Source organism: Microtus oregoni, unplaced genomic scaffold, assembly GCF_018167655.1.
Source record: "Microtus oregoni isolate MIOR12 unplaced genomic scaffold, Mior012 000054F_ref0000373, whole genome shotgun sequence".
Classification (NCBI taxonomy): Eukaryota; Metazoa; Chordata; class Mammalia; order Rodentia; family Cricetidae; genus Microtus; species Microtus oregoni.
In genome coordinates, this window is record NW_024543830.1 from 14865193 (window position 1) to 14891070 (window position 25878).

The 25878-nt window shown below is 48.1% G+C and overlaps 1 protein-coding gene across 1 annotated transcript; it reads right to left on the bottom strand.

Moving 5' to 3' along the window:
- Window positions 1-6746: 6746 nt before the first annotated feature.
- On the bottom strand, window positions 6747-25745 carry LOC121437876 (striatin-interacting protein 1-like). Its single transcript, XM_041637986.1, has 21 exons — window positions 25569-25745; window positions 22448-22517; window positions 21678-21752; window positions 21206-21340; window positions 20986-21106; window positions 19903-19971; window positions 18834-18940; window positions 18597-18724; window positions 16090-16272; window positions 15536-15753; window positions 14604-14669; window positions 14436-14499; window positions 13452-13523; window positions 12711-12785; window positions 12442-12539; window positions 11249-11375; window positions 10933-11033; window positions 10166-10232; window positions 9595-9699; window positions 8872-9076; window positions 6747-7665 (listed from the first exon to the last, which is right to left on the bottom strand). The coding sequence occupies exons 3-21, from the start codon at window positions 21715-21717 to the stop codon at window positions 7418-7420; spliced, it is 2229 nt and encodes a 742-aa protein (XP_041493920.1). The 5' UTR covers window positions 21718-21752; window positions 22448-22517; window positions 25569-25745; the 3' UTR covers window positions 6747-7417.
- Window positions 25746-25878: the final 133 nt, after the last annotated feature.

The window sequence follows — 25878 nt, forward strand, 5'->3', positions numbered from 1 at the left end:
GACTTGAAGAGACTTCAAAGCACGCAGGACTCTTCCTTATAAACTGGGTCCCCTCATTCAAATTGCGCGAGAGGAAAGATGACAGACGCTGCCCTTTTCCTCAAGACTGTTTCTAATCTGGGGAGCCAGTCCAGGAAGATGGAAGGAGGAGGTAGACTGAGCAGGGAGGTGCTCTCTGTGGCACTTAGGGTTGGCCACCAAGGGACATTCGCTCAGTGCCTGGAGCTGACATTTGCCCAAAAGGCTATAGTCAGTTTGATAAAAGGTGGGGGTCTCCTCTGTCACAAGCACCCCTCACATCTTTCTACCCTCAGCCCAGTCTACCAACATACTTGGAGTCATTTTCTCCAAGGGGCAGGGAAGAAATTCCACCAAACATTAAATATTTGGATTTGTTTTCATGGAATCAGGTCAGGACTATGCCATAGAAACCAGATTGGATGTTGATCAAAATAAAACAGATTTTTCCAGCCTCTGAGGCCCTGAGACCCGGATCCCAATTTTTGTAAAGATGCCTTTGTTTTGTAGTAATAAACACAGTGGTGTTTTTTGTTTTTTCTTTTTTCTTTTTTTTTCATTCTGAGCGGCTGTCTGTCCCCAACGTGCGTGGTCCTCCGTTGCTTTAGGATTAAACTGTATCTATGATCTAGGTTGGGCCAAGCCCCCCTGTGGAGCAGCAAGAATCCAGGGGCTTCTAATAAAAGGTGCAGGGTCGGTGACAGAACCCTCAAGGTCAATGGATGCCATGCTTGGCTCTGTCACCTGCATCAGCTCACTGGCTTTGGCAGACCCCAAGAGGCTCTAATGCGTCGGGCCTCATTTATTTGGTAGGGAAATTCGGAGGTGGGAACAGAAGTAAGAAAGCTGAGGAAAGCTTGTGGTTGAAGTGACCACGGAGAGAATCGAAGGACAGGGATCTTATGGAGGTTTTGAGTGCCTGTGGGCTGGGACCCCAAGTGCTGGGGGCGGGGCATCTGTCTTCTCCCAGATGCCCCAGAGAGCGTGTCTGAGCTGTGGGGTAGAGACAAAAGCCAGAACTCTTTCTTGTGGTTTTAGAGTATTACCCATTCTACCCCTCATCCCCTGCCTTATCTCTGGAGCCTGGAAGGCAGGGAAAAAGCAGGCCTGGCCCTCCCACCCTCCCAGTAAACACAACCACATTGCTCTGAAGAATTCCACTCAGCCCAGCCCTGCCATCCCCCACCCCACGCCTCATCTTTCAGGCACAGAGAAACCCAAGCATGCAAAGACACATGGGTGCTATGTTTATTATCAAGGAGAGAACAAGTCCCCCATCAGACTGAATTTCCTAACCAAGACAGTTACCATGAGATGGCTGTGCAGCCCCATAGACGGATCCTCCTTCTCTCTTCCTTTCCCAGAGAAAGCTTCTGGTAACTTCCTTCTTCTCTCTTCTGACACTGGCTGAAAGAGAGCCCTGTCTAGGACTGCCACTCACTGGTGAGCCTCCTAGACTTTACCCCCTGGTCAGTAAGGGGATCGGGGCTCAAGTCCCCATTTCGGATTCCAGGGGACATACGGCTTCACTAGAAATGCCATCATTCCATTCAAGGAGTGGTCAGGGCTGTTTGGACCCTTCCGCCCTACAAACGCCAGAGAGCCATTTGTCCTGGGTGGTTCTCTTGCTGTGATAAAAATCCCAACAAAAGCAAGTGTAAGTAGGTGAGGATTTATTCTGGCTCACGGCACAGGCTTCTGTTCTGGTTGTTGTTTTGTTTCAGAGACAGGGCTCTCTGTGTAGTCCTGGAACTCACTTTGTCGACCAGTCTGACCTCAAACTCAGAGATCTGTCTGCCTCTGCCGGCTGTGGCCCAGTTCCTGCTGTGTTGGAGGAAGCAGGGCAGCTGGAGCGGGAGGCAGCTGTCACAATGTGCTCACAGTTAGGAAGTACAGCAAAGTGTGCTGCTGCTCAGCTTGCTTTTCTTATTTCAGCCTGGGACCCCAGTCTGTGGGATGGCAGGCCATAGAGGCAGAAAGATGTCTAAGGCCTTCCTACTCCATGCTAGGCATGTGCTATGCCAGCGACAGCAGTGGCCAAGAAACGCACTTTCTTTTCTCCTAGTTTAGAAAGAAAGAAAGTTGGAAGGAGAGAAGTAGAGAGACTCTGTGAAGCTTAAGCAAATGAAGCTGACATAAGGATGGGACCAGACAGAAGAAAATGACATTGAGTCCAGGATGAAGTCAGTGAGAGAGCGGTGGAGCCGACAGAGGCCATGGGCAATGCTTAGAGGGCCTGTGGGGAGGGCACGGGGAGGCCGGATGCTGGCTACTGGCTCCCATCCAGGTGCATCTGCCCACAGCTCATATTTTTCTGTCCAGCGACAACTGGATGAAGAGAAAGCTAACTTTACAACCGCCCACTTCACACATAATGAATACGAATGGGCACCCCTGAGCCTGTCTCAGGGGATTATCTGTGAGCTGACAGGTCCTCCCACCGGCTGGGTCATCCCAGCCAGCCTGTCCCCTGGCTGGGGCACAGACAGCTCCTCACCTGCTTCCCATTAGCCATACACCCCTCCTCCTCCGTGCCTTTAAGACACAGCCCCCAGGCCTCCAGATACCCTGCCTCCAAGCTCACTCTAGAGGTGACCGGAGACTCCCAGCTAGATCCTGTCATTTACTAAGGTCGGTGGGTTTCTCTCACTCCTGGGCAGGAAAAAGGAAGTGACTCTACCTGGAACCCCAACTTCAGGGGCTGAGTTGTACTTAATCTGTTTTTGCTGAGGCTTTTCTAGGTCTCACTGAAAGCCAAGTGCAGACTGAAGCTTATGCCTGTTGTGACGGTGCACACTAAGAGGGTATGCCGAAGAGACAAGGGTAGGAGGGTCACAGAGTCCATCTCTAAATCACGGTTGTGGCAGGAGCATTGACTCCACAGAAGAATTGCAGGGTCCGAGCCAAGCTGACACATTAGTCCAGGCTTCTACCTCAGTTAGCAGTAGAGACTGTTTCCCATCAAAGTCATTCTTCTCCACCTACCTCAGTCATTGACACATCAACCTGAATCGCCAGCCCAAAGTACACACTCTCTGTGCCCCAGAGAACAGAACCCAGCCTAGACAGGACTTCAGTAGGCATTTTCCTGCCCCAGCTGAAGGAGCATATAGCTCCCATCCCTCCAGCCTCCTTGGCTCCCTTCCCACTCCATGGCTGTAGGCTCTCCCAGCCCAGTCTCTTGTCCATGGCCTGGGGCTCTGAAGCCCATGGTAGGACCTTCAGATGGAATGGTAGACTGTGGTACCCTCTTCACCTGGCCCTTCAAGATGCCTAACACAGCAACTGGCCCAGGGCAGAGAACAGAAGGAAGGTCTGTCCTTCAAGGACTTGTTTTCTAGGAGATAGAGGAAGCATATGCAAATTCACAGGTCAGAATTAGAAGGGCATCAGAGATGCTAATGGTTACCTATTTATAGCTGTCCCTTGCCGGCCAGGTATGAAACTTCATTACCTGTTACCCTAGTCAGTCTTTGCAACAGCTGCTATCACTAAGGCAAACATTACAGGTAATGAGGCTGGGAGCCCCATTAGCTCAAGGACAGTCAGGGAGTAAAGGTCAAGGCTTGGATTAAAGTCAGGGCTATCCTGGGCATGGCAGTACCCACTTTTCACCCAGCATTTCGGAGGCAGAGTCAAACTATGAAGTTAGTTCCAGGCCACCAGAACTACATAGTGAGACCCACTACATAGTGAGACCCTATCTCAGAAGGGGGGCGGGGGAGTCAGAGCTGTCTGACTCCCAAGAGAGCAAACTCCCTTTTAGAGAGACAACCTAAAGTTGACTGTACCAAGTACCAAATGATGATAGCCTCTACTTGCCATTAAGTAATCGGTTCATTACACCACAGATGGGAAGACAGCCTCCAGAGAAATAAACCCAACAAGGACAGAAGGGGTAGCTAATGTAGGAGAGTCCACTGAGACCAGGAGAGGAATAAATCCAGGCTCAAGGCTGGACCAAATGGAACAGACCTGTTATCCCAATTATTTGGAAGGCTGAGGCAGGAGGATTACAAGATAAGGCCTGCTGGGGTTACAAGGCAGTTCAAGACCAGATTGAGTAGAATTATTGAGATCATACCTCAAAATAAAAAGCAGAGTGTGCTGTGGATGGATCTCAGGGGCAAAGTGCTTCTTAGTGTGTACAAGGCCCTGGTTCATCTCCTAATGTGTCAAACAGAACAAAACGCAAACACAAAACACAGCAGTAATCCAAGTTACTGTGAGGGTACACTCAGGGTTAGCCAATAGCTAAGACAAGGCTAAGCCTGGGTGGCCCAGATAGGGCCTAAAGCAAGGGGCATTTGCCATGAATCTTCTGTGCTAGGGGACCCTGTCAGAGCCAATACCAAGTAAGTACGGTAAACAAATGAAGGACTGAGCAGTGGCAGCGAGTGCCAAGGGATGGCAATGATTAAAGGGGGTGGGGGTGGGGAGTACATGGATACTGCAGAGATTGTCTGAATTCTGGTTCCGTCCCTTACTTTTGTCTGCCCTTGGGCAAGTTCTTTCCCCCTTCTGCAGCAGCTTGCACATTCACAAAACTGGGCTTGCGGCAACCTTTGTGGTGCACTCGCTGCTTTTCCTGCTGCTGTGGCGATGTCCCTGGCAAAAGTGACTTAAAGAACGGTCTTGGCTCATAGTTTTTGGGGACACATGCATCATGGAGGAGGATGGTGAAGGGGGTGTGAGGTGGCTGGTCCACACTTTGTCTGCTCAGTCAGAAAAAGACAAGGACGAATGCTGGCGTTCAGTCCTCTTCCTCCCCTTTTCTTCTCTGTCTATGCTTATGGTAAGTCTTCCCTCCTCAGTTAACCCTCTCTAGAAATGTCCCCATTAGATACACCTGGAAGTGCACTTCTTAGGTGATTCTAAATCCAGTCACACTGACAGTGAAGAGCAACCATCCCATGAGGCTATTATGACAGGTGTTCTGTTTAATCACTACTATGCAGAAAATGCGACTGAGAGACACCTAATGGTGCATCTGGTCCCTGTTTAGCATCCAGTAAGTGAATCTCTGAGAGGATACGGCCTTGGAGTAATCCATCCCTTGGTGCTTTAAGGAACACTGGACCCTTCTGGGTAACTCAACCATTTTCAGAATGCTTTCATGTACATCTCATCCCCTAGATGAGATAGTCAGTCTCCAAGATAGTTACATACAAGGACCTGTGTTCTAAGGAGCAGTATGACAGTACCACACCACAGTTGTGAGAAGCTGTTTTGCTCCCCTCCATGTGCCCAGGCTCAATGGCCTCTTGTTTTTCTGCAAGGCAGAAGAGAGTCTGGGAAGTCTACAAAGAAGAACAGTGGTGGTCAAAGCCTCAGGCTACGCAATTTCAGAAACTGAGTTACATGTTGGAGTAAGACCGCGAAAACCCACCTTCCCCAGACAGAAACCTCAGCATCTGCCCTTACTATCCGTTCCAGCTAGCAGCAGCAGATCCACCATGCATACAGCAACAATAGATCCAACATGCATACAAGCAACAATAGATCTAACATGTATACAAGCAACAGTAGGTCCAACATGCATACAAGCAACAGTAGGTCCAACACGCACACAAGCAGCAGCAGATCCACCATGCATGCAAGCAGCAGCAGATCCACCATGCATGCAAGCAGCAGCAGATCCACCATGCATGCAAGCAGCAACGGATCCACTATGCACACAAGAATGATAGGGCTTGTTTGTCCTGTGCAGTTACTTTGGAGGAAAAGAGCCAATCATAGGGCCTCTCCATCCCATAAGGCTCTGTGACTTTTAAGCTCTGACCCTTCCACCTATTATTAACCATGCACCCACATTAAAGCATGCGGCTTAGCAGGTCACAGACCTAGCAGGCATTGAATCTAAATATCCACAGAACAGACTTGTCCTGGAATATTTCCTTTATCAGTCAAGACCCTCTCCCCCTTAGAGATTTAAGACCTCATGCATGTTGCCTTCAGGGAGCTTCTTGGAATTATGAAAAAAAAAAAAAATCAGCCCTGTCGCTAAAGTCACAATGAGGATAAATCTGAAGGAAAAGAAGGTTGAGGCAGACATGATCAGGTACCTGAGCCAAGTGAGGTCCCAGGACTCAAACGGACACATTTCCCTTGTTTCTTCCTTAGCCATAGAAGTTACACACTTTCTCCACCACTCTCCCACCATGACAGATTCCCGAGGGCATACAACTTTCCTCTTTGTCCCCAACACCTCTGTTCCAATCAACTGACTCCTCTTTAACTGAGCACTAACTAGCTTGACTGAGGACACTCAGGAGTATGATCCAGAGAAACCTGAGTTTTCTATAGAAACTATAGCAAGGCCAGTAAGTAGTAGAACTACAGTGACCCACACCCTAAAGCAATCCTAGACTGATGTGGGCAGATGATCAAAGTACCAATTTCTCCTTCCCTCCACACTAGATAGGAGAGGCAGGCAGGCAGGCAAGTGGGTGGCCTCTCATGCTGGTGGGAAGTGGTCCTTGAGAACTGGAGATTTTCAGACCATATTTCTGAGAATCTCATGCAGCCTAGGCTAGCCTTGAATTATGTAGACAAGGATGACCTGGAACCTTTGATTCTCCTGCTTCCACCTCTCAAGTGCTGAGATTACAAGTATGCACTGCCATGTGGTGCTGGGGACCAAACCTGGGGCTTTTTACCTGCCAATCAAGCACTCTACCCTGAGCTACAACCCTAGCCCCCAGAGCCTATATAGACAACAACAGGGATAGTTTTGCTTTCTTTTAATGTAAACAGAATACACAAACACATTAAAAACCCCACCATGACACAAGAGAACACAGAGAATTTTATATATTTACAGGCCATGGCAATCAAGAGGAAAATGGCACCTCTGACTTCGGGAAGCCTTGCTCTATCTTTGATCACATCCAAAATCAGGGTGCAGAAGCTGTGGTTTCTATCACTTCTGGACAAACTCCCCAGGATGCTGGAATGGCATGTCACCCCCAGAGCACAACCAAAGTGTCAGTTTTCAGTTCTTGACTCTCACACCAATCTCTCCGTCTTGATCAACCGACATGTCAAAACTGCTCAGGAGTCAGTGTGACCTTGAGATTCAGTTGCTGATGAGAAGGGATGCAAGGCCCGTCTCAGCTTTTCCCAGCCTACGGCTAATTGTGAAATAAGTTGCAATCAGTCATGACCAAGAAGGGAGGGTAGAAACTGGAAAAGTGGAGAAAGAGTAGATTCCAGCTTGGAGGTGACTGCTCCTGAGTAGGATGCTGGGAGTCAGGCAGAGGTCAGCCTAGACGTCCTCACAGGCCCAGGGCTGGCTGTAAGGACTCAATGGAGCTGTGCTGCCATCTGGAGGGCATGACGAGAACTGCAGCAATGATGAGGACAGTCCCTCACAGGTGATGAGATGAAGTTTCAGTCCTCACTGCAGCAACTCTTCCCAGGAAATAGGCTTAGAGAAGACCTCCCTTTCTAGCCACAGGTCATAGTTCATCTGGAAGTCCTCAGGTAGATCTACCCGCTGGCCCAAAACGCTCTGCAGGCAATTGTCCACTGGCAAGAAGTCAGGGTTGCTGTGGGTCCGGTCATAGCGCCGGGCATTGAAGCGTTCAATGTTGGCACGGAGAGCACACTCCTCTGCCTGGAAGTCCCAAGGCCGGGCATCAAGATCTGGGACAAAGCAAAAAATCTCAGTTAGGAGTCCAGCCCTATAGTAGCTCCCCATGAGTAAGACTATGATCTTTTTTTTTTTTTTTTTTGGTTTTTTCGAGACAGGGTTTCTCTGTGGCTTTGGAGCCTGTCCTGGAACTAGCTCTGTAGACCAGGCTGGTCTCGAACTCACAGAGATCCGCCTACCTCTGCCTCCCGAGTGCTGGGATTAAAGGCGTGCGTTAACAGGAGATTACTTCCAAGCCCCATCCTCATGAATAGAAATTCTTTCCCAGAAGTAGAGGACAGACAAATATAAGGAGAAAAATCCAGAACTACTGAGAAAGAGGCTTGTTCTCTAAAATATGTAGACTCAGACGAGAGCCCCTGGAAAAAACACTTTTCTAAACATTAAGTCTCCTTGGTTCCAGGGGACAGAAGTGCAGCCCTGAGACTCCCTCATTTGTCCCTCCCCTCACCTCCCTGACAAGATGTCATGTGCTAACTTGAGCCCAGATGCTGGATACAGTGTTGCAGTGCTGTGACTGTAACAATGTAACAAACAACACCCAGACAGCAGTTAGACGGAGACAAGATACCATAGGTATCCAGAGACAGGAAGGTTCAGGGACTAAGTGCAGTCTATTCTGACAGAGGGCACACTGAGGGATCCTACTCTGTGCCTAGAGTCCTGGGTGTGACAGAGACCGGCTGCCAGCAGATAATAATAGGTTGGAAAAGAAAGTGGTGGACTATGGGAGCAGGGAAATGAGTGAGTGTCCTTTCCCTGTCTTAGTGTTTGACTTCATTCCTAAGGGAAATAAGAAGTTAACCAGGAATTTTACTCAGGAGGCAACAGTATAGGGTGGGTATGTATGTTGAAAAGATTACAGGAGTCAAACCAGAGACAGAAACTAGAATCAGAGCCGGTCAGGAACTCTTGAATTTAGGCAGCCAGAAGGCAGCTGCAACAAGGATGAAGACAGGCAGAATGTTATGGCAATTTCTAGAAATGACATGACTTAGAATGGAGAGACAGAGAAATGGATGAGCACAGACACTGAGAAGCTTTCCAAAGTCTTACATAGAGCTCCCTTTTGGGGCCACAAAAACTAGAGCCAGGCCCCTTTCTGTGCCTCAGGGCAGAGACAACTAAGGTACCACAGGCAAGGAGTCAAAAGTGCACCTTGTCCCACCCTCTCCCAACCCTGTTTCAAAGTGCCTCACCGTTGCCATACGCCCAGTCATCGTTCAGCCGATGTCGCACCTTCTGGTAGATGGCAGACATTGTCTTCATGTTGCTCTTGCGCCACTGTCGCCCTAAGTACTTGGTCTGCACTTTGAGCAGCTTTAGCACGTAGAGCTGCATCATGGCTTGCTTCACCTTTAGGGCCCGCTTCAGGATGGGTGCCGACTTGAACACCACCAGCATCTGGGCAGGCACAGTGGCAGCGATGATGAGGAAAGGAATAGGTGGGTGTGCCACTACATGGTCACTTAACCCTTCTGGGGTAGGAACAGGGCCACAAGCCATGCAGTTTCTCTTGAACTCCCTGCTTGCTGGTACATGGAACTTACAGGCAAACCACAAAGGTTGGTCACCCTAATTATGAATCACTCTGTAATCTAATTTCTGAGAACTCATGGACCTGCCCTGTCCCAAAGGCATCCCAGGGTTAAAGCTGCTCTTGGACTCCTGACTATCATTTCCCAATCAGGATCAAGAGGCTATGGAAAAGTATTGTGAGGGGGGAAAGGTATCTGTTTCAGGGCATGACTGGGAATCTCTTCCAACTTCCAGTTCTACTCAGCAAAGAACCAGAAGTCTGAGGGAGGACAATGCTTCTCACCAGCCTACCCTGAGGACTCCCTGTCCCAGCTGAGGAGAAGTATAGCATGTGGCAGTGCTCTATGAGACCCCAGTTCCAGGACGCCTCAGCACTGACTCACCATGGTCCTTGAATGTTTCCACTTCGTTAGCTTGTTCAAGATCCGAAGCAGGTTGATGCAGGAAAAGAGGTTCCTCCAGCAAAACTGGTTGTTGTCCCCTGCTTCCTGCAAGGAAAAGCCAGAGACATCACAGCTCTCACAGCTACAAGCTGCTCAGCAGTGTCCAAAGGCCTTGACAAATACACGACAGCGGCCATGTTTCAATGCTTCTAGCACAAAGTTCCCTTGTCTCACAGCCAAAGGGAAACTCCACCCCACAAGTTGACAGAGAAACAAGAACTTAACAGACTTTTAATGCAGGAAACATGGGCCACAAAACTAGGGACCATGGCCCCAGACTTTAATGGGAAGATGCAAGCAACTAGAGTAGGCAAATTCTAGGTCAGCAGCCCCTGCCGGACATACTCCTTTACTAGCCCTACCCCCGCCCCCAATCGCTCTGCTGTACAACACCCCTCCCCGACTTTAAGGCCATTTCTGGTGACCTCTTCTGGAAGACACCTCTATCTATGTGGGGGAGGCAAGCCTCATAGCATAGCAAAGGGATAGCCAAGGGATCCCAGCCACTCACCAGACTCTCTGCAGTTAGCTCTGGAAGCTCATTGACCACGCAGTGAGGGTAATCCAGGACAGAAATGCTGCAGAACGCAACAAGACCCAGGTGCTCATCGTGAGCAAAGGCTGGGTCTGCCAGAGTAGCCATGGTTCAGTTGAAGCAGAAGTAGCAATCTAGCTTGCTTGCTCTAACCCAGTCTCCCTGACCGTAAGATGAAAAAACATCTACTACAATACGTGTACAGTTTCCCTGTGACTGGACCAGTTTGTAATCTAATTCGTAACTGCAAGGCAGGGACACACTACTGCAGCTTTCCCCGTAACACAAATCGGGGAGGTAGGGCTCAAGACTTATGATAAGATTTATGACAAGCCCTCTTAGAAGCCACAGCTAGCCAGACACTTCCCTTGTGAAGTCTACACCGATAAGCAGGTGCTGTCAGGTACAGCTGGCACAAGGTGGGTGCTAAGAATCAGACAGTGCTTTACAGTGCACAAGGCCAAGCTCCTTACCGAGAACTGGGAGGGAAAGGGAAGAAGAACAGAGTGGTAGTGAGGGCAATTCTAGAGCCTCGGACAGAGTCTCCTGGTCAAACAGAAAGACACGAGAATAGCCAACCTCAAAATTGACACGCTGTCACTCACTTTGTCTCCTGACTGCCTAGCAAAGTACTAACCCACAGATGCTCAGAAAATGTCTGCTGAACAGTCTCAACGGAGAGCCCAGCTGGAAGTCCTGCCATCTAGCTATACCACCCTTTCTTGGCCCCTGGTACTCATCACCTGTTCTTGGCAGTGATGTAGGACATGATGTTTTGATTGAAGAACTTCAGGATCAAAGGGATGCAGTTGGCAAAGACCAGGTGTTGGGCCATGTATTCAAACTGAAACCAAGAGAAGATAAATAAACATGCCCTTTGGGACCTTATTTTCTTTCCTCTAGAGATAAAAAGCCAAGCCTGGCTGGAGAATCTCACATTAGAATGTTCATGCAGAGCTCAAGTGGAATCAAAAGCCAAGCCCTATTCTCTTGGGCAAGAGCAGCACAGACTGGGGCGCTGGTCCAGTGCACAAGAAGGCAGACAGACCCTACAGGTACCTGGTAGACATGGTTCAACTTAAAGTGCTTGAGCAGCAGCAGCAGCACGGCAGAAATGGCCTTGACGATGACCTCCTTGTGGCGGTTCACATCTACCCCCAGCTTCATGCTCTGCAACACTGTGGTGCTAGAAACAGAAGGGCCTGGTGAGTCACCAGCGAGCACGGCACCTTCTTCCTAGGTGTCCACAGTGGGGATGGAGTCCACAACCCTCTGCCAAAGGCTCACACCTCACAAACATTTCAGAGGTCAGCCTTAGGGATCCACCTACCCATCTCCTAAGCGATCCAGCTTGGCACAATGTCTGTCTTCCCATGATGCCACCCAAAACACTCTCAGTCCCTTTCTCTGCTTCTCCTCCAAAAAAGGAACTTCTCTAAATTCTCCCTAAGCTTTGGCCACCCTACTAACTTGAGTTCCCCAAAGCATGTTCTGTGGAACACCAGTGTGCGGAGAGGTTTTACTCTACAGTGGTAAGATGGGGATCCTGAAGTTGGATAAATTTAGGAAGCACTGAGTTACAGCTGTTTCAAATCTTCAGAAGAGGAACACAGTATTTCATTATCAAGACGGCCTACTTTCTGTGAACCTCCCTGTGGTAGGAGCCAATCTCCCTCACCTGGCCATCACCACCAGATCAGGGGGGATCCACTCAGAACAAGGCACTCCTGGCCAGCAGGCCAATCAGGTGTGGGCCTGGGTCCTTTCTCAGTGTAGTACAGTCTCAGGCTGTTCTCTCTCATGGAAAGATCTGTCAGCCAGAGGTGAACAAACCCTGGAGTTCCACTCTCTCCTCTGACATTTGCCAGGATTCAGCCTGCCAGTTCACCGGCCAGCAGGAGAGACTCCACACCAGTACAGGCTCTGTGGTGGCTAACAAGCAGACCAGAAGTTACCTCTCCCATGCAGGGTGTGCCAACCACATGTTTCTAGGAGGGCTGAGAAGTTCACTGCCCCATCTATTTTACAAAGGAAAACTGGCATTCCTAATTTACTGAGAAGTTCACTCGGTGACAGTCCGTGCTGGGATTCAGGCTAAGCTATTTCTCTACCCAGGGAAACTTATCCAGTAGTTCCCTTCGTCTGAATCAGAAATACCCTGGACTTAAGTAGCAAAGCTGGACCAACAAAAGAAAGCAACCTGAAAAACACTGGCCCTCTTCCTTCTACCCACTGATAGCACTGATACTCACGGCATCTCCTCAGGCAGAACATCTGCCAGGATATTGATTGAGTCTGTTTTGGCTTTTGATGTGGGAGCTGCAGCCAGTAGGATCTTCAGGAGGGCAATCTGGGAAAAGCAGACCACTTAGATGGGCATCAGAGCCCAGGACCATAATGGAATCCTGAGAAGTGGGACTCCTGCAGGTCTGCAGGGGTGAAGGAGACCAGCCTATGGGGTATCTCACCACAGATGCCTACTGATAGGCCCCAAGACTGGTCCCAGACACAGAGCACTCACCATATACTGAGGCAGGCTGGGGAGCAAGCCTTGGTAGAGGGTTTCTGCAGGAACTTGCTCAACTTCCTCTTCTCCCTTTAATACAAGTCACAGATACAAAACCTACATCCAGGTACAGTCTCCTGAGCTAGACCCTCTAAGCAGCAAAGTGAAGAGTGACACTAATGATGATGCCAGGAGCCTCACTTGCAACAGTTTAGTTAATTCTTTTTGTGCATGGTGTTCTGCCTGCATATGTATGTCTGCATACCAAAACTCATTATAGATGACTGTGAGCCACCATGTGGTTGCTGGGAATTGAAATCAGGACTTCTGCAAGAGCAACCAGTGCTCTTAACCTCTGAGCCATCTCTCCAGCCCAGTCTAGTTAATTTTTATTATAACATTCTTCATAAGGTACCATAGTAACACATGTAACCCCAGCACTGGTTAGGCTGAGACTGGTGTTTACGAGGCCAGTCTGAGCTGTATAGTGAAGCCACCTGGGTTATATATAGATGTTATCTCAAATAAACAAACAAGTAAATAACAGAGAAAGGCCTATCTGTCACAGGAAGGGAACAAAGCACTAAGAGATCAAGTTTTGTGCTCGAGTTGCTTGTTGTTCAGGGACTGAAAGAGCAGGACATGGACCGGAATCTCTTCAAGGAGAGGCCAAGCTCAGGAGCAGCTTTGTGGGCCAGGCCCAGCTCAGAGACTAGAGCAGTTGGGAACTCTATGGCTGTAGGCCTCTTAACTCACCCCTGAGAGAGGAGAGCGAAGGAATTCCTCCTCCATCTGTGCCTGGACCTCTGCAATCGACGTGTACTTGTGCTGAAGAGGGGCAGGAGAGGAGGTGCTGAGAAAAACACCCTTATTCTCTGGCCACACTCCCCCTCACCTGCCCACACACACTGGCAAAGATCCAAGATTTTATTCTGGTCTTCTGAGAGAGAGTTAAGTCACATCACAGATCCCTATGAAACTGCAGACTTATAATAGCTTTCTAAGGAGGCATCTACTTCTGACAGCCTCTGTAAAAAGTAAGTTCATAGTCAATAAGCAAAACGCAAACTAAAGTGGGGGAAAGGGCTTCCAAAAGCAAAAATGACAGGGGAAAAGACATCAGAGGCAAAACTGTGTGCTCAAAATCCTAGCTGCAGAGACCATTTGGTACTACTAATTTCAAAACTGGACGTAAACTCTATTACATCCAAATACATTAGAAGTACTCCTCCTGATCCCTGGTGTCTCCCCCACCTCATCCTTACACCCACAGCTCCCACAAGCAGTGAGCATGGAGAAAAACATGATATTCTTGGCCCCAGCCCTGTCTTTAGACTCCACCTGGCTGCCCGCCGAGAGCCTGTGTCCTGCCTGCCTGTAGCTCTCTGTCTGGAACTGGGTAACTGAAGCTGCCCGATTCCTACAGTATGCTCTTAGCACAGCCACAATAGTGCTCATAAGCCTTGCTCCCCAGCCATTCCATGGACAGTGAAGCTGACAATGTCATCTCCGCCGGCAACTCCTCTCAAATCTTCAAACTTGGCTCAGGCAAAGGGAAGGCTACACTACTTACAGGCATCTTGAACTCTAAGGCTGGTGTATAACACACCCCTAAAAGACATCACAGCTAAGAAGAGGTGCTTCCCAGGCTATTGCTGGCAAACAATAACCTGAAAGGCTTGTCCCTTCTCACTTGTTCACCTGGGACCAAAGGCCAAAAGTTCCCTTTGGGCCACTTACTTGTTTCAGTGTCTTGATGCTTTCGTGGATTGGCCTTGGCAGCCCCACCACTGTGTTGGTGTCACTGGAGAATAAAGAAGACCTTGTGCTGAGCCCAGACACCCACACACCTGCCCGCTGCCCCAAGGCCAGGTGAGTGAACTTCAAAGGAATTCAGATCACACTCACCTGCCCAGAGTGTAGCCTATGAACTTGCTGCGGCTGGATTCAAGGAACATCTCGATATCTTTCTCTCTACCACAGGAAGGAAGAGGGGCATTTTATCAAGTTCCATCTCAAGGGGTGCTACTGTCACAGGCCTGTGTTCTAACAGACAAAGCAGCTCCAAATTGTGATTTCAAGACAAGAAAAGATCTCTTACAATAAGGGGAAAAAAATCTGAATTCCAGCTACTTTGATTTTTTATATAATTTTGTTGGGTTTATAAACTTGATGTTTATATTTCTATAATATTCATGGCTGGCTGACTCAAATTCAGGGAGGTATATTAAACTTAAAAGCACAAATTATTCTAACAATAGTAATATTTAATACTTTCAGACACCAAGAAGTTTGAGAGATATGAGCTATAGACTTCAAAAAGGTCATTTTCTTGTCTCAACAGAAGCACCTTGGCTTTGGGGTGACCTGTTCTACATTCTACTCACAATATCCAGAAAGCTGAGGACTCGCCCCTTTACATCAGTTTATATACACATCTATTCATTGAGCTGCTGCCTATAAAGATCCACATCTTCAGCTACCTTCCCCTCTGACTTCCAAGGATACTGCTCAATGCATTAAGTGGTTTTGTGAAACTCTTCATCTATCATTTTATATAAAATGCCATATACAACTCCAATATGAGTGGGGATAGGTTTGCCTAAATACACATTTTATTTCTTTCCCTCTCTTAACTCTTGAGTTTGACCAGTTCAAATTACTGAAGCAAGAGCTGCACTGGGTTGTTTTCTGTCACGTCAGCAAGGCCATCCTCCCAGAAGCAACCCCGACGGCACAGGACAACTTAAGGTCATCTAAGCCTTGCAGAGGAGCTCGGGTCAGCACTGCCTGAGGATTTGAGGGCTCACTTCAAGACTGCTCTAGAACTTGAGACTCACCTGACCTTGGGAGCCCAAGGGAGCCCTTTTGGGCAGGTGAGTCTGTCAGTCTGAGGGTGCTGTAGTGGGGGAGGCATCACCTCATCTCGCTCAAGGGGAAACGTCTCCCCCTCCAGGCTGTTGTCATCATCATTCTCCTCTTCCTCTTCTCGAGCGTCATCAGCCTTATAGGGATCCCGCTCATTGAAGGCATCTAAATTGTCCTGCTTTATCAGAGCCTGAAAGCAAGGGGAGGGAGCTAAGAAAGCTAGCCAACTAAAGAGATGATGGCAGAGGGAAACAGTTCACATGGAACAGAAAGATATCAGATAGGGAGCTGTGACACCAGCGAATACAGAGAAGGAGCTAAGACTAGAGTGACAGACCACTTCCTGCCCCAGCACCTCATGAGCTGCCTGGATCTAAGGATCCACTATACACAGGCCTGGGGCTGGAGACATGCAGCCTGATGGGAGCTGATTTCTAATATCCAGCTTACCTCAGGAGCATGCGCTCCCACCCACTCCATGTACTCTGAGATCTCTCAGGAGTCCTGGGGTCCTCTGTTGCCTCACCTTGTGTTCTCGCCGGCCCCGTTTCTGCTGCTGCTCAATCAGGTCTGAAGCAGAAGCTGGTGGGGAGGCAGCCCTCATGTTGCGGATCACCTTGATGCTGTCCTCAGGCAGTGGGGGAAGGCCAAGGAGAGCACGCTTCTCAGCCTTCATGCTCTGCAGCTCCTCAAAGCCACCTAGTGTGCACTGTGTAAAACGGAGATGCAGAGCCTAGGTCACCATGTCCTTGGTGATATCATTTTGCTAACAAGCACGCACGACACCATCAGAACCCACACCTTATAGAGACTCATAAAGACCCACCCTTGGACAAAAAAAAACCAAAAAACAAAAAAGAAAAACAAAACTAAAGGCATCCAAGAATTCAGTGCTCTGTACAAGGAACAAGAGAAAAGGGAGCAAGAAAAAAATAAAACACCAGCTGGTGGAAGCTGACACATGATACATGCAATTCTGTACATATGATATAGTCTCTAATTTTAAAAAGAAGCAGATTGAGCAGGGTGTGGTGGCACATAACTTATAATCCCAACTCTTCTGAGGCAGAAGCAGGAGGATCACCATAATTTTAAGTTCAGCCTGGTGCATATAGCAAGTTCCAGGCTACTCAAGGCTACACAGAGACTATGTTTTTAAACCAAACAGACAAAAACTAGAGTAGAGCCAGTTCTTAGAAATGTCAGCAGACTAATGCTTCAAGGCCGTACATGTCAGTCTTCCAAACAAAACTAAAGCATACTATGTGTTGCTCAAGTAAAATAATATACAAAAAACCCTCCTGTGTAAATTCACTAGAAGCTCAAGCTCTAGCCCGGCAGTCACTGTGGCTGCTCAGTGCCACTGTGTCTAAGTAACTCAGCTTCCTCTCAGCCTGAGTGAGGCTTCCTGAGGAACCAGCAGGTCTGGTCAAGATAAAGCTTGTGCACACCCTAAGAGGCTCTAAACTCACTAAGCTCTGACTGCAGAGCAAAAGGGAGACCCCCCCACTTAGTATGGTGCTCCTCTGGAGAAAGTACTCCCTGCTTGCCCTGAGTTTGGAATCTGACAGTGCCCCCATCCTAAAGGTGATGGCCAGTCCACCCAGTGTCCATTCCCTTCCCATGGAGAAACCGTCCACTTCACAGTACACTCTGGAAACAGGCTAGCTAGAGGCTCACTCTTGTTTCTTCAAAAGACACCTTACTGGGTTGGAGAGAGAGCGCTACTGTTCAAAGCTAAGCTCAACCCAGGTAACCAAAGTCATCTGCCCAGTGGACTATTATCAGTTCCATCTTTGTCTCAAACCACTTTACAAACATAGGCTTCGGAAGGGTCTCCAAGAGGCGTCTTGTTTGAGGATGGAGCTGTTGTATGATTAGAAATGGCTTCAACAAAAGTCAGGGAGCCAATCTAGTCAATCTAGTATGACTATGTCCTGCCTGCCCCTACTCAGCTTTTTTTTCTTTTCTTTTTTGAGACAAGGTCTTACCATGTAGTCCTTGCTGTCCTAGAACTCACTCTGTGGACCAGGCTGGCCTCAAACTCACAGGGATCTGCCTGCCTCTGCCTCCTAAGTCCTGCGGTTAAAGGCATGCATACACCATGCCCTGTATTTCTTTTTCATCTCTTTTCTTTAACTTTTTAAAAACTGAGCCTGGTAGCAGATACTGACGAGGCTAAGGCAGGAATATTTCAAGTTTAAGACCAGACCTTGTGTCAAAATAGAAACTAAACAGCTAAGGAGATGGCTCAATGGGTAAGAGCACCTGCCTTGAAAAGATGAGGATCTGAGTTTCAAACCCAGTCCCATGTAAAAAGCCAGATAAGTCACACATTAGCCTGTAACCACAACAGCAGAGTGGAAGTAGTAGGGCTGCCAGTTTAGCACCAGGTTCAGTTAGATCCTGCCATAAGGGAATATGCCAAAGAAAGATAGAGCAGGAAACTGGTCTCTGAGCATGGGTGTGTGCAACTATGCATGCATGTCACTGTACCAAATGCATACTCACATGCATAAGAAATAAGTAAATAAATAAGCAAAAACAGTACCAGTGTAAGTAAATAGTCTGTTTACTTAGCATGTTCAAGGTCCTAGATTCAATCTGTAATATCACTAAACAAATATTTTTTAAACTAAGTAGTTACATATTCACATAATTCAGTATTCAAGAAATGTAGTTATTCATCATTATCCATGGGAGACTGGCCCCAGGAATTTCCCCTCACCCCTCTCCCACAGGAAGGTATCACGTCCCTCAGAAGATGGAATGGGACTTGCATATAACTTAGGTATAAACTTCTGCAAGCTTGAAATCATCCCTAGATGATTGTAATACCTAAAGCTTTGTAAATCACTGCTACTAGTTAGGGAATAATAACAACATGGTCTGTACAGTCTACAGACCTCATTCTATGACCTGCACTTGGATGCATATATGGATGAGAATCCACAGGTACAGAGGGCCAACTGTACAAAGATGCCTTTCCTGCCTCGTCTCCTAGCATATGAGTGCCCCCAAGAAGGTGCTCACCAATACGGTCTTCCAGAGCAGCAAGAGAACTTTCTTCATGGGGAAGTGGGGTGCATGGCCGCTGCAAAATTTGGTCACCATCCCAAATAGCATGATGGCAAATGGCTCATTGTTGTACAGGGGAGACCCTGGAAGTGACTCAAAGATATCAGGACCCCAGCCAGTAACAGCACCCACCAAAGCCCCCCAGTCTCAGCTCCCAGGTGAGGCCTTAACAGAGGATCCCCAGGGCCCTACCTAGCTCAGCTCTGAAGGTCTGCCGCATTGTTCTCCACTCGGCCTTATCACCCTCGCAATCCTGGTGAACAGTCTCCACAATCAGGTACATGATGTTGAGCAGAACCCTAAGCGCAAGACAGGGGACCGAGGGCACTCTCAGCCAGGAGTGGGGGTATATGCTTGTAATACCAGTTCTTGGAAAGCTGAGGCAGGAGGGTCTCAAGTTTCAGGCCAGCTTGGGCTACACAGTGAGTGCTAGGCTAGCCTAAATCATATATGGAGTCTGTCTCAAACAAACAAAATGTGAAGGAGGAACCGTTGGGCTTTCACACCCCCTGGCTAAGATGTAAACACTCATGCATGTGGTAGAAGGCTGTTACAGAGAGACACCCAGGAAGAGAACCGACACCTGAGGATCCTTACTCGGGTCGAGACTATAACTCACTCTGTATCTGCAGTGTCTGAACAGAGCTTACTCAGAGCCGACAAATATGAACAAGAATGGCCTGCAGAATGTTCTGCCCTATGCCTCCTGGAGAGAAAAAACAAAACTGACTAGAGGAAGAGACTGAGGTCAAAGCAGGGCAGGATCAGAAGGAAGGCAGAGTTTCCGGGGAGAGTGGAAGCAGGAAGTGAATGCAGAGACAGTGCCTACAGTGAGGAGAATCACACTCCAACTCCAAAACCAGAATTCAGTCCTACAACATGGGAAGAGGACCCTCTCTTTAGCAGTTCTAGTCCTGTACAGACACGAAGCATGGCTGAATTGTCAGGAAAACCAGTATAGATGGGATCAAACTGTGCACAGTGGGTGGTGGGAGCCCAAGAGCAATGCCCTGGTTTTTGTCCACATTAAATATACTCTATGACCAATTTCTTAGCTGCTCTATTAAGTGACTTGAGCCGAGATTTCCTCTGGATTTTCCAGGCCCCTTCTCTCCCCTAAGACATCAGGGCCTACTAATGACTCCGGTGAGCCTATCACCTGAGCTGACTGGTGGGCAACAGGAATGCACACACAGCTAAGAGATGCTCAGCTTTGCTCTGAGCTCACGCTCTGGTTCAGGGTACTTGAAGCTTGTCTCACCTCAGGTCTGTGCTGTCAGCCAGGGAGATGGCAGGCTTCCTCACTGCACTGCTGCATGCGGCACTGTTACTGCAAAGGAGACCTGAAATCAGCTTGACAGGGCCAGGGAGATAAAGGATGCCCTTCACAAGTACTGTCCCACAGGGCAACAAGAAGCTGCTATGTTTAGGCTTTACATGAGACCTTAGGACACCACAGTGGTTAAGAACTCAAGCCCTTGACCAGACTGTCAAGTCTTAAAGTGTGAATCCTGCTTACTAGTTAGTATACGTGGACAAGGTAGAGTCCATTTCTCTGTGTCTAGTTGTCTCATCTACAGAATCAGGGTGATAACGGTATTTGAGTCATAACATGATTCAGTATACAAAATGTCCTGAAAACAGGATGAACATATGCGTGAAGATGTAGTTCTAGGTGAGTGCCTTTAGTTACTACTATAATTATTTGATTTTAATTTTGTTGTTTCTTTGGCTTTGGATATGATCTCACTAAGTAGCTCTAACTACCCTGGAACTCACTATGTAGACCAGGCTAGCCTTCAACTTATAGCAATCTCCCTTATTTATGATGGCTGTTATCCTTAACTGAGCAGTAGCTGCCTTGCTCACGAAGACCAGAGGTGACAAGCTTTGTTGTGCCTACATGTTAAGTTTGGGCTTGGTGTCCTGCTGAAGGGAAAATACAGAGGGGTGCTCAAGGTGAGCAGTTTCCTTCTGAGGACTGTTTTGGGCATGAGTGGAACCTGCCCAGGTACCAATGCTCCAGCATTACAGAGCATGCGGACCCAGCACAGGAACCCAACACTACTTTCTATCAGCATGGGAACCTCTCACCTCTCTCTGTTATTTTATTTTCTCATCTCTCTCTCTACTATATGATTTTCCAAGGAATCATTAAGCAGCTTCTTCCTTATTCAACCTTATATGTTCCAAATAGCCTGAGAACAGAGACCCTTTACCTTAAGTGGCCTATTCAGCTGTCTCAAATGTTGTTAGTTCTGCAAGCTCTAGTCCACTTCCCACTACTCCCCTCCCATCCCCTCCCCTTCCCTTCCCTACTTAGGCCCTCAACAGAAGTGCTCACTCTATTTCCATGTTCAGAAGCTCCACCAAGGCATTGAACGTGCCCACCTCCAGGAGCAGAAAGATGTTGTAGCGCATCCAGAACTGCACTTCTGCCTCTGAGCTGCACTCTCCAAAAGTACCTGCAAACCCAGGGCAGAGCTTACCAAGACCCTCCAGACACAACTAGGCACTGTCACCGGCAGAGGTGTCAGGGTTCCCTGGGGACATCATCACAATACCTTGGGCAACATAGAGAATTGCTCGAGCCACCTTGAGTCTTTTCTCCCGGGCAGTGACTTCCAAGCCATCCAGAAGCCTCATAGCATGGGTACGGTGCTGGTTGGTATCCAGCTCGGTCCACTTCTTGTCTGTCACTGCAGGGCACGAGACACTTATAACTGAACCCACATAATTCCTTACAATAAAATGGGCTGTGCTAATCTTTCAAATCAGGTCAGGAACAGGACCAGAAAGGCAAGTTACTCCTTCATAAGGGATAAGGCCACACTGCTGTTCTGTGAATTGGAATTCCCATCAGAATGCCCAGAATGCCCACGTGACATTCTACATGTTGCATCTGGCCTTGAACAACTAGTACAACAGTTTTTTTTTCATGTTCCTGGATGTCTTAGATCAGTCTGATGATGAAGAGAAACCCTGTCCTCTCCTGATGCAATATGAAGTGAACCAAGAGGGGGGACGTGCTCTCACCATGGATCCGGAAGTCCTCCTCAAAGCATTTTCGATTCATCAGGAATTCTGGTCCTTCTGTATAGCTGTAAAGCTCTGTCAAAGAACAAAGTCTCACCATTACCACACTCCACATCAGTTCTCAGGTGCAGCAGAGAAAGTAAGGCATTTGTTTCCAGCCCAACTATACTCCTGCCTGAGTCACAGGGATCCTTAGACTACCCTCTCTGGTTACTAGTGGGGAAGGTCTTAGAGTTCTCATGTACTCGACAGACAACACTGGCCACTTGGAAGCTCTAACTGGAATGTCAGCGGAGCATAAATCTGGGCATTTCTAGTATGATATGTATTAGACTGTGCTGTGTCAGAGGCTGACCATCACCCTGAATACGTTTCAGTGTCACCTCCTGAATAAGGATCGTGAAGCCAGGAGAAGCAGCTTATGCTGACCTTATATTATAGATCGATGACGTTAGCTGTGACAGATGTACAAAGATTTGAGTGCAGTGGCTAGCATTCCTGGGACTCACCACTCCTTAGAGATCTGTCCAGTTGTTGTTCAGCAAAGGGTACCACTAACTGTCTTACCCTGGGACTGGGCGATAACCAATTCAGCTGAAGATAAAGGACCATCCAAAATAACTGAATACACATTCCAAGTTAAATAACCAACTAATGCTTTAGATATCATTAATAGGAATACATAGAGAAAAATTATATCCAGTCTTAATTTTCTTAAGAACCAAGTCAAAAGTCCTGTCAAATGGGACAAGGGTCTATCTATACGTTACCTGCGAGCTCTGCAGCCCACTTGTCTGTGTCAGCATACTCAAACTCCAGGTCCGGAGACTCAGAATAGCCCTAATGAATGGAAAGAACGTCACACAAAAGATCCTCCTGAGTGTTTTGCAAAGGGATAAACACAAATACCTCAGAGACACTATGGCACTACGTGACATTACTGCCTCTACTTTTTTCATCTTTTACCACAGTATTTTGTCTCCTGAGCTAGCTGAAGTCCCCTTTAAGCCCTCTCCAGCACCCTGTATTTCACCTTCAAAGCACCTACTCTAAACTAGAATTATTCACTGGATTCCTTTTTTCACTCATCCTCCTCTCCATAAGACGGTAAGTTCCTGGAAACAGAAACTCTGTTCTGCTGAACAATGATATTCACTACACACCTGTTCAACAACAAACACAAAACTTCTATTTTGCTCAGTGCCTGACCATTCCACACAGCACCGGATATCTTCTTTCTGAACTGTGGACTATAAAGAGCTAAGGACAAAATGAGTACTGAAACCCTCAGCCACTTTGCTCTTATCTCAATTTTCAGTGAGAACTGACAGACAGAGAAAGCAGAAACGGAACAGATTGGCCTTCCTCCCACACACAGGAGAAAATGCAATGAGAATCTGTTAGGGATAGGTGATTCCTGAGAACACGCCATCTTGGAAGCCTTGTGCTGGGAAGAGAGGATCAGAAAAAAAAAATGGATAAAGCTAGTCTTGATTAAAATGTACTTGAAAGAGCAGAGGGTAGAGGTCAGTGTAGGTCACCTCACCTACTATGTGCTAGACCCTAGGCTTACTCTTCAGCATTGGGGGTGGGGGAAGAAGCAAGTGAGATGGAGGCTGGGTCTGGGAGAACCTTATGAAAGATAATGACCATGGACAAAATGACATAATTTACCACAAACAATAGCTCTACTCCTTAGTAATGGACAACAGTGGACACTTACAAGCTACTGAGTTTCTAGGCAAGGGATATAGTTCAGTGGTAGAATGATTACCTAACATGTGTAGAGTCCTGGATTCATGTCCCAGCACCACCAAAACACAAATAAAATCAACAGCAATACAAATTACTGAGGTTGAGTTCTCATTTACGGAATGGGAATGACAAAAATCTGCTTTTCTTACCACTTTTTTTTGACAATTTCATATACATTATATAATGTATTGTGATCATATTCACAATCAAATCCATTACCCTTTCTTATCCCCTCCCAATGTACTTAAGTCGAGACAAGGTTTTACTGTGGAGCCCAGGCCTTGAGCTCTGATCCTCCTTCCTCAGCATCCTGTGTATTGAGACTGGAAGCCCGCTTGGCTGCCTTGGCTAATTTTGAGGACATAGCACATACTGAGCTCTCCTCCCTGTCCTCTAGACATTGACTTCAGCTGTCACTAGGAAACGTGTGCAGCATCAGCATCTCTAACACAAGCAGACAGATCTCACTATTTGACGGGCTTTCCAGATGTTGGCTGTGGTGAAATCAAAGGGTAGAAAGAGAAATTAAAACGTCTAATAGAGGTTGAGGGTGTAGCTCGGCAGTACGGTGTCTGCCAAGCTTGAACAAGGCTTGGAATTTGAGTCTCAGCATCACAAAATAATAAAATGCATGAAAGGGTATTTATCTATTTGGGGGCTAGTTAGGGAAATTTAAAACTTCTTTACCTGCTGAGTCATCTTGCCGACCCTAAAACATTTTCTTAAAGATTTACTTATGTGTCTGTCTGTGTGTTTAAGTGCATGCATGCATGCAAGTTCCCACAGAGGCCAGAAGGAGGGTACTGGATCCCTAGGAGCTGGAGTTAAAGACAGTCATGAGCTGCTCAATATGGGTGCTGGGATCCAAGCTCAGGTCCTCTAAGAGAGCAGCAACTGCTTTTAACCACGGAACCATCTCTCCAGCCTCCTAAAACATTTAAAAGAGAAAGTCTGGGGTATAGTTCAATTCTTGGGGTATTCTTCAGAAAAACTGAATAAGTCTGGTCATTAAAGGTGTTTCACAAACTTAAACTTTCATATTCCTCCATACTTGAAAGATCACTGAGAAGTGGCCACTGATGAGCCATTGTTCCACAGTAAAAGATTCCTAAAGGATCCATCTTCTGCTTTTTCAAAAAAGACCATTCTAGGCTCAGTCTCTCTATTCTGGGCTTGTTCATTTGCAACATGTTTTAGCAAGGTTCGAGCCTGCAACAAAAATGTTTGAAAGGAACTAATTTCAGAGGTATCATTGATCTCTGGTTTGAGCTGGAGCATCAAATTCGGATAATGAGGAATTCCCTCTCAGCAAGTGCCTGACTGCTCATCACACTGGGAGTTGTCCCAGGTGGAGACTGCATAGTAAGTGCTCTGGGAATGAATGTGCTGATTAAGAAGCCCTAAAATGCTGCCACGGGTGTGTGTTCATTCATGAATTCTGCAAACGGAAGCAGTGGGAGGAATTTTAACTTGGGACGAGGTGAATAGCTCCATACTGCGCGGGCAAAGGGAATCACAGCTCACTAGCAAGGAGAATCCGACGCTCTTTGGGTACTTCTGATCCTTAACAATTTAGTATTGGGTCCACTGGGCATACAGACACTTGTCGGTGTCTGCCCATGGCCTGATCCTACACTGGCTAAAGTTTGGAGGGGAAGCCAGGACTCACTCTCTCTCTCTCTGCCTCTCTCACAACACGGGCCACGCAGCACTAGAGATACAAGCTCTGTCCTAAAGCGCCCTCTAAACTCTCCTGGGTCTCCCTTCGCTAACAACTGGCGTCGCCCACCGCCCGTCCAGGACCACAGGCCGAAAATGATGAGGGGCTAAGAGCAGACCACCAACTCCGTACCCCAGGACTGTGCCTCAGGCCACGCCCCCGGGAGCAGACCTGCTGTCCCCGGCTCCAGGACCTTCCCCCGGGCCGCAGAGGAGTTCGAGGCAGCGCTCCGGGCTTCCCTTCCCGGGGCCGCGGGAGCTGCCAGTCTCCCTAGCTGCACGCTTCTCGGTAAAGTGACAGCCCCCAGCCCGCCTGTCAAGCCACCCGGAAGCCCGGCTGGGCCCGGAAGCTGCCCGGGTGCCGGGACCCCCTCTGCCACCAGCCCAGTGGCAGCCTCGCCCCCCTGCAGCTCTGACCTCCGAGTCTTTGCGCTGGTTGCGGTTAAACTCGCGAGCTTTGCCCCCCGGCAAAAGGCCTCCAGCGGCCCTCGGCGCCCCGGGAGAAGGCTGTGCGGTGGCAGGCGGAGGAGGAGGTGGCGGCTGGGGCTGCTTGTTGTTCACAATCAGAGGGCCGGAACAGGCGGCTGCCGGCTCCATCTTGGCTGCTCCACACCCCCGGCTCAATTCTCGGACGGGCTCCGTCAGGCAACTCTCGCGTGATTTCCTCCAGGAAATTTCCCCACTCGCCATGTTGAGTGTGGCGGCGCGTGTTGAAAGCCGGAACTGT